Source organism: Bufo gargarizans, chromosome 5, assembly GCF_014858855.1.
Source record: "Bufo gargarizans isolate SCDJY-AF-19 chromosome 5, ASM1485885v1, whole genome shotgun sequence".
Classification (NCBI taxonomy): Eukaryota; Metazoa; Chordata; class Amphibia; order Anura; family Bufonidae; genus Bufo; species Bufo gargarizans.
Window position 1 is genome coordinate 241,621,677 of NC_058084.1, and position 16,608 is coordinate 241,638,284.

The 16,608-nt window shown below is 40.5% G+C and overlaps 1 protein-coding gene across 1 annotated transcript in view; it reads left to right on the forward strand.

Moving 5' to 3' along the window:
* SACM1L (SAC1 like phosphatidylinositide phosphatase) overlaps nucleotides 1-14,881 on the forward strand; it is a 130,467-nt gene extending 115,586 nt beyond the window's left edge. The window contains exons 14-20 of the mRNA XM_044293421.1: nucleotides 4,812-4,950; nucleotides 6,533-6,602; nucleotides 6,689-6,761; nucleotides 6,847-6,940; nucleotides 10,886-10,978; nucleotides 13,855-13,912; nucleotides 14,326-14,881. Coding sequence (XP_044149356.1) covers nucleotides 4,812-4,950; nucleotides 6,533-6,602; nucleotides 6,689-6,761; nucleotides 6,847-6,940; nucleotides 10,886-10,978; nucleotides 13,855-13,912; nucleotides 14,326-14,462 — 664 coding nt within the window. The 3' untranslated portion in view covers nucleotides 14,463-14,881. The remainder of the gene's footprint in view (nucleotides 1-4,811; nucleotides 4,951-6,532; nucleotides 6,603-6,688; nucleotides 6,762-6,846; nucleotides 6,941-10,885; nucleotides 10,979-13,854; nucleotides 13,913-14,325) is intronic.
* Nucleotides 14,882-16,608: the final 1,727 nt, after the last annotated feature.

Below are 16,608 nucleotides of genomic sequence, written 5' to 3' on the forward strand. Positions count from 1 at the left end.
TAGTTTTTTTGGCGATTCTCCTAGGTAGGGGCTCATTTTTTGCGGGATGAGGCAACTGTTAGATTGGTACTATTCTGGGGGCCATATGCTTTTTTGATCGCTTGGTGTTGCAAAAAAAGTTTGTTTTTTTTTTTGCATTTTTTTTTTCTTTTTTTTTTTTACTGTGTTCACCTGAGGGGTTAAGTCATGTGATATTTTTATAGAGCCGATCAAGACGAACGCAGCGATACTAATGTCTATTTTTCTTATCTTCCCTATTTTTGTCTTTATTTTGGGAAAAGGACGCATTTTTTTATTTTTTTTTACACCTGAAACTTAAATTTTAACACTTTTTTTTTTTTTTACTTTTTTAATTTGTCCCACTGTGGACTTTGCGTTTTCAGGGTTTTATCCCTGTTTCAATTCGGTACAATACATTATGTATTGTACTGAATTGAACTGTCAGCGTCTTACACACGCTGACAGTTCCCTAGGAGACCCAGCCCTCAAGCTGGATCTCCTGGGCTTGGATAGCTGGCAGGCTCCAATGCCTGTGTAAGGCATCGGGGCTGCCATGGCAACCATCGGCCCGCTGCCAGCGCAGCACAGGGGCTGATGGAGTCATAGGGAGCCCCCTCCCTCTGTAAACCCCGCACATGCAGCAGTCAGCGCTGACCGCGGCATGTGAAAAGGTTAATCCGCTGGCATCATCCCATACAGCGATGCCGGTGGATGCAGCAGGTGTCCGGCTATCAGTAACAGCCAGGCCCGTACTGCGGATCGGGCGGGTGCAGCTCCTGCACCCGCTCTATCCCATCACGTACATGCACGTGGGAATGGGGTAAGGCACCACGTTCCCACATGTACGTGACGATGCATAAAGGGGTTAACTTTCCCTACATAATAAATGGATGCGGACAGCACACATATAACATTTGTGTGCTGTCCACATTTTTTGCAGCCCCATAGAAATTAATGGGTCCGCATTTATTCCGTAAAAAATGCAAACCGAATATATAGTTTGGCCGTTTTCTCATAAGTATATTTTTTTATTGTGCCCGCAGGAGGTCTAATTGTTGCGTAATGGCGGATGTAATGTGCTTCTTGTGCAGTTGTTCTAGTGTGTGAATTTGGGTCAACAAACCCAGAACCTCCGCCTCCCTTTTCTTTTTGAGGTAGGCCTCCATATATAGAAGGTGTCCTCTGACTAGTTATGAGTCTCCAGACTACACTCGGTGACAGCCCCTGTGTTTCATTGATTTGAAAGTATTCCTCAATCCTCCCCTCTATAAATTTAACATTATTTGGATTATTTAGGAGCATCTCATTAAGTCTCCAAATAAATTCTCTTTTGGGCATGTTCCTCAGAGGAAACTGCAGAAACACAGGAGCCTGGTCTTAGAGGACGATCGGTCCAATCGAGGCTTTTTTGCAATATGGAAGGAGTGAAGCGGATACTAGAATATAACCCAACCTCTGATAAGAGGTATGCGCTGGGGAGTAAGTGAAGTCTTTTTCGCCCGGATGCATTGCCCTCCAATTGTCCACTAGGCCTGTCTTAGCAATTTGGTTTCGGATTTGTCTAAGTGCACGTTGGGATTGGAAGGAGGAGCCCATGGACGTGTCAATGTCTGGAGAAATCGCCACATTCAGATCCCCTGAAAGTATAGCTACCCCCTCAGCAAACTTGTGAAAAGTGTCTAACATCGATTTCAGCCAGGGAGCCTGGGACGTATTTGGTGCGTAGATACAGCCAAAAGTATATAGTTGTGTTCCAAGCGTCCCTTTAATAAATATGAACCTACCTTCTCCATCTACCAGCATCGAACACACCAGCCAAGACAAGCGTCTATGAAAAGCGATACTGACCCTCTTGGATGCGGTGTAGTACTAAGATATGGCTATACACATGATTGCCCAATTTCGGAATATGATTAGTCTGGAATTGGGTTTCCTTCAAAAATAAGATGTCAACCTTTTGTTTATTAAACATGTTGCACAACTGGCTTCGCTTGGCTGGTGTGTTCATGCCTCTAGCATTAAAGGAGCATATCTTAATCATCACCATTTAAATTAAATTATCTTATACAGGAGTATGAGGCAGCTGTGACTACATATGATGGGTAATAAACACAACTTCACTGTATTAAAGTACACCTTGCCCTTCAATCTAAGGCTGGTCCTGTCCTCAGCTAAATCATGCAGACTAAGAAAACTGAATACTGTGAAACAGAGATGACAAGTGTCCACTCTAACGCATTTCAACAGAATTACATATACAGTACATATGGGGAATACCTGCATGTAACAAAAAGCAAGTAAAGATCTAAACATGGCTCCAACTTGGAGCTGTAACTGTACCACAAGCATGTGGATTGTATTTGTGGCCGTAGACTTCCATCTAGAGGATCTCTTTTAAGGAGGAACAGGCAAGCACATAATATGGGCTATATAAAATACCTATGCAGAGAATATCTCTGCCAAGGGGAGAACAGGGAGAGGAAAGCTTTTAAAGAGGCAGCACCCGAGAAAGAGCAAAGATAGATAGTACAGACGATCAAGGGTTACAGTAACCTCTCACCACTCTCAACAGTCCCTGAGGTAAGTATAGGTAAGTGGTGCATTGAAGATTTCACTTTTGATCGGAATCGTCTCTACGCGGCGTAGCAGGACTTTGCTTTCTTCTTGCCCTGTAATTTCTTCCCGGCCAAGCCGAGGTCCATGACGCCACCATAGGGAGGGCTTGGAGTGAGGTCAACTCTTGGACCGGGTTCCAGTCTTATATCATCAGGTCCGCAATGTCGAGGAGTTTGTATAAACGCTTGAGGTCTGCATGGGCCCTCACCATCACTTTCCTCTTTGGCGTAGTAATAAGACCAAAAGGGTAAAACCACTAAGAAAGATACTTTCTTTCTTTGCCAGCTTGCATATTATATCTCTCGGTGGCTCGACCAGTTTTGGTGGGGGTCTCAGCTCCCTATGCGCTCTGTTGAGTACAATCAGCTCAGTCGACTTCTCACCCAGCAGATCCGTGAAGAAGCTGCGAATTACGGGTATAATGGCGTCTACCTGTATGGTTTCAGGGAACCCTTTCAACCGCAAATTGTTCCTCCGTCCCCTATTATCCTGGTCCTCTAGTTGACTGTACAGATAATTGAGGTCGGCTTTTGTGTGGTCCATGTTATGCGAGATGACTGTCTCAATTTCCACCATGGCATCCTGAGAAGATTCCAGCGATTCCACAGGCTCCCCTAGCTGCTTGAAATCTTGTTTAAAATCCCTGAGCTCATGTATCAGGGAGTCCAGTGCATCAGCCAGCAACTGCCGCATAAAGTCTCTTGAAACTGGTTGGTGGTCTTGTGAGGCCATAGTTGCAGCCCGGCTACGATTCTCCTCGTCAGAATCTGAGGTTTCGTGAGCAGACAACAGCTCAGAGCGCGGCGCCATCTTGTCCTGATTTCTCAGGTGCGGGGTGGTCGCTTTCTTCACAAATTTATCCAGGTCTCCCTGGTTTGATGCCGACCTCGTCCCGCTGGCCGTGTCCCTGGGTCTCTCCTTAGTTATCTTCCCCATTTTGGGAGTTCAACTGCAGCTTAGATTGCCCTTTCCTCACGATCCTCAGTGGAGCTCACATCACTCTGTGCATACAGCTCGGCTGCTAGGCTCCGCCCCACACTTGTGGAACATTTAAAGTGTTAAAGTTTGTAAAATCAGTTTTGTATACCTTGAGCGATGTAATTTCTAAAATGGGGTCACTTTTTTGGAGTTTCTACTTTGGGGGTGCAAATTAGGGTGGTCTTCAAATGCGACATGGCAGCTTAAAATTATCCCAGTGAAATCTGCTTTCCAAAAACCACATGGCGTTCTTTTCCTTCTGCGCAATGCCATGTGCCCGTACAGCAGTTTACGACCACATATGTGGTGTTTCTGTAAACTACAGAATCGGGGCCATAAATATTGAGTTTTGTTTGGCTGTTAACCCTTGCTTTGTTAGTGGCATAAAATGGATTAAAATGGAAAATCTGCCAAAAAAGTGAAATTCGGAAATTTCATCTACATTTTTCTCATTAATTCTTGTGGAACACCTAAAGGATTAACAACGTTTGTAAAATCAGTTTTGAATACCTTGAGGGGTGTAGTTTCTAAAATGGTGTCATTTTGGGTGGTTTTAATTATGTAAGCCTCACAAAGTGACTTCAGACCTGAACTGGTCCTTAAAAAGATTTGTTTCTAAACTTCTAAGCCTTCTAACGTCCCCAAAAAATAAAATGGCATTCACAAAATGATGTAAACATGTAGTAAAGATATGGGAAATATAAAGTATAACTATTTTTGAAGGTATTACTATCTATTATAAAAGTAGAGAAATTGACATTTGGAAATTTTTTCCTAATTTTTTTTTGTAAATTTAGATTATTATTTTATTTTTTTTATAAATAAAAAAAATTATACATTTTTGAGACTCAATTTTACCACTGTCATGAAGTACAATATGTGATGAATGTGATGAGAAAACAATCTCAGAATGGCTTGGATAAATAAAAGCATTTTAAAGTTATTACCACATAAAATGACACATGTCAGATTTGCAAAAAATGGCATGGTCCTTTAAGGTGAAAAATGGCAGGGTCCTGAAGGGGTTATCAACCAGGGTTATATAGCATAATAATGTTGAAATTCATACACAGACAGGTGTCTGTCTTTGGCTTCTTCCACTTTGACGAGTTCAATTGGCTTTCAAATCATCGTTTTAACTTAATCATAGAAATAGGAGTTTATATGCTCATCATGAATAAACAATATGATACTAATGCTGTGTTTCTTCTAACTAGCTATTTCTTGGTGGACTCTGAAGGGAAAGTGTTAATGTCCCAAGATGGAATTTTCCGAAGTAACTGTATGGATTGTTTAGATCGCACAAATGTTATTCAGAGCCTACTGGCACATCGCTCTCTTCAGGCTCAGTTACAGGTATTGCTATATTGCAAGATTTGAATAAAGCAGTCATGTGGTGTTCTAAAAGCCACCCTATACATGTGCATGGATTGTGTGTGGTATGACACCTCAGTTCCATTAAAGTGGATAGCGGAGTTGGTTCATCTTATTCCAGCACCAACATGACCTGATATGTGCCCTGTTATCAGGTGTCATTGAAAAGTACAGTGTATAAAATATTTGTAGGTAATAACCCCAAAATACAATAGAATGTTAACATATCCTGTAGTTTTCTCTTGGGGACTTGGCGTACAATAAATGGTTAAATGATTCTTGTATTCACCTTTTAACGATGAGAGGCTGTGTCACATCAAAATAGTAGGAGAGGGGGAACACTCACAATACTGCGGAGTGGAAGCAAGGTTACCCAGCTTCCTCGGGGGTCAAGCTTCCTGGCAATATGGTGGGGAGTTCTTGACATTGCTCACTTTATAGTCTGGGACAACTTGTAGGTACAGCTACCTATTTATTGATGTCACATTATCACGATCAGTATTTGCTTTTGTTACTATTATATTGTCTCTGGCTACACATGTTTTGTCCATATTTGGGACATAGTGAGTCATCAGTCTGTGCTTGGTTATAATTTATCCTGCACGGAGTCCACTGTATACAACCTTTATTGTGTTTGTGTTCCCTAATAAAAGAAAAATTGATTTTATTTTTGGATGTACAGCTTCTATACAGTTTTTTCTTATTAGTTGCTTATGTAGGCTGTGTTGCATCAGCAAGGGTTTTTAGCAGTCTTTCACTATAAGGATTTTCCCACAATACAAAATGATCTTGCCACTGTACTTGGCTATATCCTTGAGTTTGCATTTGTAGCTCCAATGTTTCCCCTTGCCCTGCCCTGCACTGCATGGCGCAGGACAAGTGCCTTTTCTTCGTTACCACTGACGTACCAAATGGTGACACCACAAATGGGCAGTTTTAGTGCTGCCCTAGGCTGTTTTACAAGCTAGGGCAGTGCTAAAGACCGCCCATTAGTGCCAGTGATAGCATCAGGGTCACTGCTAGGCGTAAACGTCCACCTAGTATACTGAAAAAAAAGCCGGGTACGTCACTGGCAGTAAACAAACAGTCCTTGCTCTGCGCTATGCAGTGCAGGGCAAGGCAAGGAGGAACATCAGAACTAGAAATTCTCTAATGCTTCACTCATACATGGTAAATGAGTGAAGGGGAGCTTATTTCCAGTTTCAGCTCTGTACCCGGACAACCCCTTTAATATAGTACAATTTTACAAATAATTAGGATGACAGAGATCATACCTTTTTAAGAAAAATATCAAATTACTATAAACCTTGTTTTCATTATATTTTATGCCTGTCATCTCTCTCCATTTCTCAACCCTTGCTAAATCACTATACCTCTAATCCAAATATATCTAGCTAGCAACAAATGCATGACATATTCAATCGAAGTTGGAAGAGACTGTCCATTTTCACCACACCTTACTAACATCATGAGACTTCTTGTAGCTCCTTTGCAGACAGCTATCTTTTTTGTATGACCAGCTGTAGGTCATTTGTTGTAAAATTGTACTTGTTTCATGTTTCAGAGACTTGGGGTCCTCCATATTGGGCAGAGGATTGAAGAGCAAGTACAGTTTGAAAAAATTTATAAAAATGGTAATGTTCTTGCTGATGCGGAAGATGTGAAATAGTATAAAACTCAGAGATTTGTCATTTAGTTGTTTATTATACTATGTTCACAGCCTGGGCCGATAATGCAAATGCTTGTGCAAAGCAGTATGCAGGAACAGGAGCTCTGAAGACAGACTTTACAAGGCAGGTTGAAACAATGCCAGATAAAAATGCACTTCTATGTTACAAATATGTGTTGCAACACCTTGAGCATGTGTTTGTTTTTCAGAACTGGCAAACGGACACAGTGGGGACTTATAATGGATGGCTGGAACTCTCTCATACGATATTACAAGAACAATTTTTCTGATGGCTTTAGACAGGTAGCACATTATATTCACGCTGGCAGGCTACAGTATCTCACAAAAGTGAATACACCCCTCACATTTTTGTAAATATTTTATTATAGCTACACTGAAGATATGACACTTTGATGCAATATAAAATAGTCTGTACAGCTTGTATAAACAGTGTAAATTTGGTGTGCCCTCAAAATAACGCAACACACCGCCATTAATGTCTAAACCACTGGCACAAAAATGAGTACACCCCTTAGTGAAAATGGCCAAATTGTTCCTAAAGAGTTCACTAGAGCCTCACAGGTTGTCACTGGAATCCTCTTCCACTCCTCCATGACGACATCATGGAGCTGGTGGATGTTGGAGACCTTGCTCTCCTCCACCTTCTGTTTGAGGATGCCCCACAGATGCTCAATAGGGTTTAGGTCTAGAGACATGCTTGTCTAATTCGGCACCTTTTACCCTCAGTTTCTTTAGCAAGGCAGTGGTCATCTTAGATGTCTGTTTGGGGCCGTTATCATGTTTGAAGACTGCCCTGTGGCCCAGTTTCTGAAGGGAGGGGATTATGCTCTGCTTCAGTATGTCACAGTACATGTTGGCATTCATGGTTCCCTCAATGAACTGTAGCTCCCCATAGCCGGCAGCACTCGTGCAGGCCCAAACCATGACACTCCCACCACCATGCTTGACTGTAGGCAAGACACACTTGTCTTTGTACTCCTTACCTGGTTACCGCCACACATGCCTGACAGTCTGAACCATCTAAGTTTACCATGGTCTCCTCAGACCACCGGACATGGTTCCAGTAATCCATGTCCCTAGTCTGCTTGTCTTCAGCAAACTGTTTGCAGGCTTTCTTGTGCATCATCTTTAGAAGAGGCTTCCTTCTGAGACAACAGCCATGCAGACCAATTTGATGCAGTGTGCGGCGTATGGTCTGGACACTGACAGGCTGACACCTCCCCACCCCACCCCTTTAACCTCTGCAGCAATGCTGGCAGCACTCATACAATCTATTTTGAAAAAACAACCTCTGGATATGACGCTGAGCATGTGCACTCAACTTCTTTGGTCAACCATGGCCTGTTCTAAGTGGAACCTGTCTTGTTAAGCCACTGTATGGTCTTGACCACAGTGCTGAAGCTCCATTTCAGGATGTTGGCAATCTTCTTATGGTCTAGGCCATCTTTATGTAGAGCAACTATTCTTTTTTTTCTTTCAGATCCTCAGACAATTCTTTGCCATGAAGTGCCATGTTGAACTTCCAGTGACCAGTATGAGAGAGTGTGAGAGTGATGACACCAAATTTAACACACCTGCTCCCCTTTCACCTCTGGGGTCTTGTAACACTAATGAGTCACATGACACCAGGGAGAGAAAATGGCTAATTGGGCACAATTTGCCATTTTCACTTAGGGGTGTAATCACTTTTGTTGCCAGCGGTTTAGGTATTAATGGCTGTTATTTTGATGGCACACCAAACTTACCATTATACAAACTGTGCACTGACTACTTTACATTGTACCAAGTGTCATATCTTCAGTATTTTCCCATGAAAAGATCTAATCAAATATTACAAAAATATGAGGGGTGTACTCACTTTTGTGTATCTGTATCTTAAATAATTCAAATTGAGCCATGGGTTTTTATAGCCAGCCCTTCTACGGTCAGTTTATGGTCAGCTGTAAGGGGTTATCCAAAATGAACACCCCCCCCCCCAAATCACCTTTCTTGTTCGTGTCATTGGATTCTACAGAAGGACATGGCCACTAGGAAGCGACGCTAAGAAGAAAAATTGTTAGTCTCTCCTATCAATTATACTCTTCTTGCAGGCACTGAACCGTTTTAGCTTGGTGTCCTTAGGAGCCAGACATGCTTGCTTGCAGGTCTGCTACCATGTTTTACATTGGACCTGCTTTGTAACAATCTTCCCCTAGTTTTAGTGCGAGTGCTGATCCTGGTCTCCTCTCCTAGCAGTGTGGCTCTGGCAGGATGCTCTCACTGCCATGTACAACCGTGTACAGAGGGTGGGGAGTCAGTCCTTTAGACCCCCGAAGTGAGTGGATATCAGCCGCTCATGCATACCTACCCTCTATTCATTTTTATGTAAGTTCTGAATATAGTCGCTCCATGGTTATTTTTCCTGCAGTCCCATAGAAGTGCATGGGTCGGTGGCCGTGCTTGCACTAAGCGCTCTTCATTCATCTGTGTGGGACTTCTGAAAATAGTGTGTTTTCAGAACAACCATAGAAATGAATGTGTGCATGCACAGTATGCTCTCCTCTCCTTCACTTTCATTGGTCCGTTTTAGAGATAGATGCAGGTCCCACCTCTGAGACCTGCACCTATCTGACTTTGATGGCATATCCTAGTGATATAGATAAAATAAAGAAATCTGCAGCACTCTTCCAGTGGTGAAGAAATCCGGTCTTTAATAACCCATCTTGCTGCTGGTTTATTAAAGACCGGATTTCTTCACCATCGGAAGAGTGCTGCGGATTTCTTTTATCTACGTTACGCTGGGACCCATGGTCAAGATCCCCATCTGCGAGCACCATTACCCTTTTTAATGGCCTTTTCTCCATGTGGGGAGTTGTAGTGCTGCTTATTATTCTATTAGTATATCCTAGTGATATGCCACAGATCTCTCAGATGAGACAACCCCTTTAATGCACTGTCCCTGAAGGAAAGGTAGAGGGAGGCAACTAGGGCAGATCTTACCCGGTCTGCCGAAGTTCTTCAGACCCTTTCACTTTTTTCACATTTTGTTATGGTAAGTTTTTCCCCATCATTCTGCACCCAACACCCCTTGATGAGAAAGTGAAAACAGAATGTGAGAAATCATTGTTCATTTCTTGAGAAGAAAAAACTATTATCTTGCATTTACATAAATATTTAGACCCTTTACTCAGTACTTTGTTGAAGCACTGTGTGCTTAATTAATTAACCTTCAGCCCAGTCTGAGGTCCTGAATAAGGTTTCATTAAGAATATATCTGTACTTTGCTCCATATAGCTTTCCCACAAACCTCACCAGTTTTCCTTCCCCAGCCACTGTAAAGCATCCCCACAGCCTGATGCTGCTACCACTATTCTTCATTGTATGGATGGCATTAGCTTCCTCTAGGCAAGACTCTTACAATTGAGGCCAAAAAGTGAATTCTTGGTTTCATCAGACCAGGGAATCTTATTTCTCAGTCTGAGTTGCCTTTAGGTGCTTATTTGCAAACTCCAGACTACTTTCATGTCTCAGGCTAGTTTCTGCCCACTGTGTGATAAAGCCCAGATTTGTGGAATGCTGCAGTGATGGTTAATCTTCTGTAAGTTCTTCCCATCTGCAGACAGGATCTTTCGGGCTCGGCCTGAGTGACCATTGGGTTCTTGCTCACCTCTTACCAAGGCCCTTCTCCCCCAGTTACTTAGTTTGGCAGGGTGGCCAGCCGTAGAAAAAGTCCTGGTTATTCCAAACCTTCATTTAAGAATTATGGAGGCCACTGTGCTCTTGGGGACTTTTAGTGTAGCAGAAATGTTTTTGTATCCGCCTCTATACAATCGTCTCTCTGAGCTCCTCAGGCAGTTATTTCCTCCGCATGACTTTTTTTTTTTTTTCTGATATGCATTTGTCAGTTCTGAGACTTTATATAGACAGTGGTGTGTATTTCAAAATCATGTCCAATGTACTGAATTTACCCCTGGTGGACTCCAATCAAGGTCTCAAAGCTGATCAAGAGAAATTGGAGGCTCCCAGAGCTAAATTTAAAAGATCTGAATACATATATCCATGTGAAATCTTAGTTCGTTCTTTTTAATAACTTAGCAAAAATTTCTACAATTCTGTTCTCACTTTCTCATGTGGCACTGAATGCAGATTGATGGGGGAAATTGTATTGCATTGTAGAAGTATGCTGAGAGATTTCAAGTATAGAGATGATAGAATATACATTTTTTTTAAAAATATTTTGTTTTGCAGGATTCAATTGATTTGTTTCTTGGGAATTATTCAGTTGAAGAAGTCTATACTACAAGTCCTTTACAAATTCAGAAAGATTGGAAATTTTTAGCAGTAAGTTGTCATCTTTACCATTGGCGAGCCAGACACTATTATTAGTTCTCTACTTGTAAATGTGGTGCCTGATTTACAAAACAATATATTTTGTTTTTTAAAGGAAACGTCCACCTTCACAATTCTTTTTATAATTAGTTCACTATATCTGGAAAGAAAAATGATTCAAGTTTACAACTAGTCTTTATTACAATGTCATTGTCTTTGTAACCTTACAGATGCACAAGTCTCTATAGGAGATTGAAACAAACCCTGTGTAGTCTGGGCCTGCAGTTATTCTCTCTTTAATCAGTGTCCTTCTTGTTAGCCTATGGATTCTAAAGGATTGATTTTATACAAAACTGTAGAAATGTTTCATTAATTGTTAACCCTTTCATGACCAAGGGTCATTGATGCCCCAATGTCCAGGTCAAAATTTACAAATCTGACATGCGTCACTTTATGTGGTAATAGCTTTGGAACACTTTTACTTATCCATGCCATTCTGAGATTGTTTGTTTGTTTTCTCGTGACACATTGTACTTCATGACAGTCATATTTTTGAGTCAATATATTTCACCTTTATTTATGAAAAAATCCCAAATTTACCAAAAATGTGGAAAAATTCACAATTTTCCAAATTTCAATTTCTCTGCTTCTAAAACAGAAAGTCATACCTAATAAAATATTTATTACTTAACATTCCCCATATGTCTACTTTATGTTGGCATCATTTTGGAAATGTCAATTTTTTAGGACGTTAGAAGGCTTAGAAGTTTAGAAGCAATTCTTACAATTTTTAAGAAAATTTCCAAAACCCACTTTTTAAGGACCAGTTCAGGTCTGAAGTCACTTTGTGGGGCTTACATAGTGGAAACCCCCATAAATGACCCCATTGTAGAAACTACACCCCTCAAGTTACTCAAAACTGATTTTAAAAACTTTGTTAACCCTTTAGGTGTTCCACAAGAATTAAAGGAAAATGGAGATGAAATTTCTAAATTTCACATTTTTGGCAGATTTTCCATTTTATAAAAAAAAATTCTTTAACACATTGAGGGTTAACAGCCAAACAAAACTCAATATGTATTACCCTGATTCCGCGGTTTACATAAACACCCCACATGTGGTCGTAAACTGCTGTACGGGCGCATGGCAGGGCGCAGAAGGAAAGGAATGCCATACGGTTTTTGGAAGGCAGATTGTGCTGGATTGGTTTTCTGAATGCCATATGTTTTTTATTTTTCTGCCGATCGTCTTGTGCAGGGGCTCGTTTTTTGCAGAAAGTGTTGAGGTTTATATTGGTACCATTTTTGGGTACATAGGATTTTTTGATCATTCATTATTACACTTTATGGGGCAAGGTGATGCAAAAATTGGCTGTTTTGGAACAGTTTTCATTTATTTATTTTTACAGCGTTCATCTGAAGAGTTAGGTCATGTGATAGTTTTATAGATAAGATCGTTACGGACGTGGCAATACCTAATATGTATACTTTTTCTTATTTATTTTAGTTTTACACAATAATAGCATTTCTGAAACCAAAAAATTGATGTTTTAGTGTCTCTATAGTCTGAGAATCATAGCTTTTTTATTTTTGAGGCGATTGTCTTAAATAGGGTATCATTTTTTGCAGGACGAGGTGACTGTTTGATTGGTACTATTTTGGGGGTCATACGCCTTTTTGATCGCTTGCTGTTGCAATTTTTGTGATGTAAGGTGACAAAAATGGCTTTTTTTTTACAGTTTTTTTTTTTTTTATGGTGTTTATCGGACGGGGTCTATCATGTGATATCTTTATAGAGACGGTCGTTACGGACGCGGTGATACCTAATATGTGTCTTTTTTTTTAGGAAAAAGGCTTTTTTTTATTTTACATTTTTATTTATTTATTTTTTACTTTTATTTTTTTTCACATTTAATTTTTTTTATCAAGTCCCTCTTGGATCATGAAGATCCAGTGGGGCTGATGGCTGTACTATACTTTGCAATGCTCTTGCATTGCAAAGTGTAATACATTTAGATGCCCTGTAGGTGGCAACAGCGGACGCTTTTGCAAAGATTCCGGTTGCCAGGGCAACTATCGGGGCTGCCATCGCAGCGCAGCAGCCCCGATGGTGGAGAGAGGGAGCCCCCTCCCTCCATTAACCCCACCCCATAGATGCCGCTGCCGCGGCATCTCTGGGGTTACAGCAGAGTGTCAGCATAGAGCTGACACTCTGATGATGGCGGCGGTTCAGGAATGGAGCCGCCGCCATCAAGCACAGCAGGGGGGCAGACCGGGGGGGGGGGGGCAGCGCTGGCAGGGGGGGGGGGGGGGCTGGAAACTGTCACGCCCAGCAGGAGGGGGCACTGATGTGACACAAGATGGGGCACTGTGGACATGGAGATGCTGCACAGATCGGGAGGCGCCTGCACAGATCGGGTGGGGGGGGCCACGAGGACACTGATTTCAGGCTCAGGATCTTTTTCACTGCCGCGATCCGATTGGTTAGTCTGCACAGACTAACCAATCGGATCGATTGCCGGCAAGGGGCCACTCTGATTGGTCCCTTGCCGGCATTACTGCACTGTATGCTGTCTGTGACAGCATACAGGGCAGGGGCAGAAGCTTTAATCCAAGCGCTTTGCAGCGCTTGGATTAAAGAGCTGCCAGAACGTTTATATACGTGGTAGCTGCACGGGGTATGTGCAGCTATCACGTATATATACAGATTGCGGTCGTGAAGGGGTTAAGCAGCACCAGGACGCATGCATCTACAATAATGCTGTCCCGAAAATGCATTTTATAACAATGAATGTTCTTTTCAATTTCATTTTTAAAAATGTCATTTTTATTGAACATGAACATTTTAAACCAATAATTTAATTTTCCAACTTGTTTCTTTAATTGTAGTTGCCAATAATCATGGTGGTTGCATTTTCCATGTGCATTATCTGTCTACTCATGGCTGGTAAGTTAGCTATACAGTATATTTTTGACTAACTATCTTAACGATCATTTTGTTCCTTAAATCAGAATTCCTATAGTACAGAATGTCTGATAATCCGACATTTAGAGAGTGGAAATATAATATGGAATTTCCCAATACCAGAAGTAGAAGTATGCAAAATATAACCAGTTAGGCGCTTTCTCCTATAAAATACTACAAAAACCTTGTGTGTAAATCTGGCATTTTAGTAGCACACTGTGGGATAATATCTAATTTTGACCATATTCCTGAAGGTTGTCTAATCGTATAATTGAGTTTTATATTCTTTGCTATTTGACTATTCAGCACCTGAATCCGGTCTCATTGATACTGGATTAAAATTTTTTTTTTTGTGTGCATAAAATGTACTGATGTATTATGTTTGTTTCTTAAAGGTGACACATGGACTGAGACTCTGGCCTATGTCTTGTTTTGGGGTACTGCTAGTATTGGAACAGCCACTTTTATCCTCTACAATGGCAAAGACTTTGTTGATGCTCCAAAACTAGTGCAAAAGGAGAAGATGGACTGAATTTGTAATTGTTCAAAGCATCTTGGCAGTGATTCTTCCACAAGCCATATATGGAGTCTTTACTAATCTGTTTTCAATCATTTTGTTGATCTTCCTAATTTTGACTCTTCAAACCCATCATTAGCAATGAATTTTGATGCCATGGGTGCAGTAGTAGTATACTGCGTGACATGGAGCACAACATACTGTACTCTAAAAAAAAGTCTGCTTATTTTCTGTTGATTTGCAGCGTCCTTCTTACTACTGCTATTACAGGAGATGAGACTTTATCTCCTAAGCATTTTAAAGTCAATAATTATACAATAAAGACTTTAATTTATTGCGTTCCATGCCTTACAATTGTCTATAAATCGCAGTTTTCTTCTTTATTTTTTTTTATTGAGTAGTTGAAGATGACAAGCCAGATACATACATACAAATACATAAGCTGGTAAAGAAGCACTCCCACAAAAAACATTATTCTTTCACCTGTTAGGTACATGATGTAAACAGTAATGGAGGTAATCTTCTTACCAGAGACTGCATATTTGAGTTATAACCTCCCTTCTAATCCTCAGCTGTATCATGTGACCAACACTCTGACTCTCCAAATAACACAGCATCTTATGTGTGGACAGGAAGCCAGTTTCTCTGTTTTCCTTTGGGAGCCTCAGTGTCAGAGTGAAAGAGAGAAGTAACTGACTTCCTGTCCAAGTTCAATTAGAGATCAGTGTGTTGGTCGCACGATACATCTGAGGATCAGAAATAGTCACTGGTGAGAAGTTTACCTTCACTCCAATTTACATCATGTACCTTTCTAACAGGCCAGAGAATAATTTTTGGGTGGGACTGCTTCGTTAAGCATTCCTCTCTTTAATGTGTGTAATAAGACACTTTTTTTCCCTTCATTTGTATGCCTTAATTTATAATAATATGTTTTAATTTAGACTTACTGCTAGAATATGATTGTTCGCTTTAAGAATTGCAAATGGTGAAAAATCTGCTGGAAGTGCAAACAAGCACATAATGTACAATGGAAGAGAGCACTACAAAATGCAAGGACAGGTGTAATATCCTATTTGTTTAGCTCTATGTAAGCTTGCATTGTAATCTATTACAGCATCAGGTTGCATCTGCAGTAACTGTCTTATAAAAGTCATGGTTAATGATTTAAATAAATTAAATGTCAATATCAAGACATGTTCCGTGTAAGAATTTTTTGGGATGGGGGATGTTTGAGGAGTGTGTTTGATATTGGGGAATAGAAGGTTTTTATGGTTCAAGACTACAATGTAGACTTTTTTTTAGATCTTTGATGTAAATATAAAACTTGAAATAAAAATGTTTCTTAAATAACTAAAAGGGAACCTGTCATAGTATTTGAACTGAAAGCAACATGTTATAGAGCAGGAGGAGCTGAGCAGATTGATATATAATTTTGCAGGATAAGAATCAGTATAACTTGTATTTTATTCATTTAAATTCCTGCTTATTCTGGACTTTGAAGTCCAGGAGGTGGTCCTATCAGTGATTGACAACCTTGCCACTATGACTGTTACTACACATACAGCTGACAATCACTGATAGGACCGCCTCCTTGACTAGAATAATCAGGAATTTAAATGAATAAAATACAGGTTCTACTGAATCTTTACTCGCATAACTATGTCAATCTGCTCAGTTCCTCCTGCTCTATAACATGGTTCCAGTAGCTTACATTGTATTTTCATTGTGATAGGTTCCCTTTAAACTGAATTACAGTTCCAGGAAATAAACCATTAATTTATACTAAAAATATATGAAATTTTTTAACATAAATTCTGTATCAGCTCCCAACAGTTTTCCAGATGTCTGTGTGTAGTAATTTCATTCACTGGATAAAGTCTTGCACACAATTTCAGGACTAAGTACTGTTAGGCCATATACACCTTGCAGATCTGTTTGCTAGAAGCTGGGTGATGGCACATACAATCCTCTGCAGCTTTGCACAGTTGCTTTCTATTCTTTGAGTCAGTATTTTTGTGTTACTAGCTGTAAAGTGAACATAAGTCTTTGAAAAAATAAAGATTAAGTATCTGTACTGAATCAAATTTTGCAAGCATTGTTCCCACATGCTTTTTTACTAGTGATGTTAGGGTAGTATTTCTATTTGAGGTCTCTTTTAGAT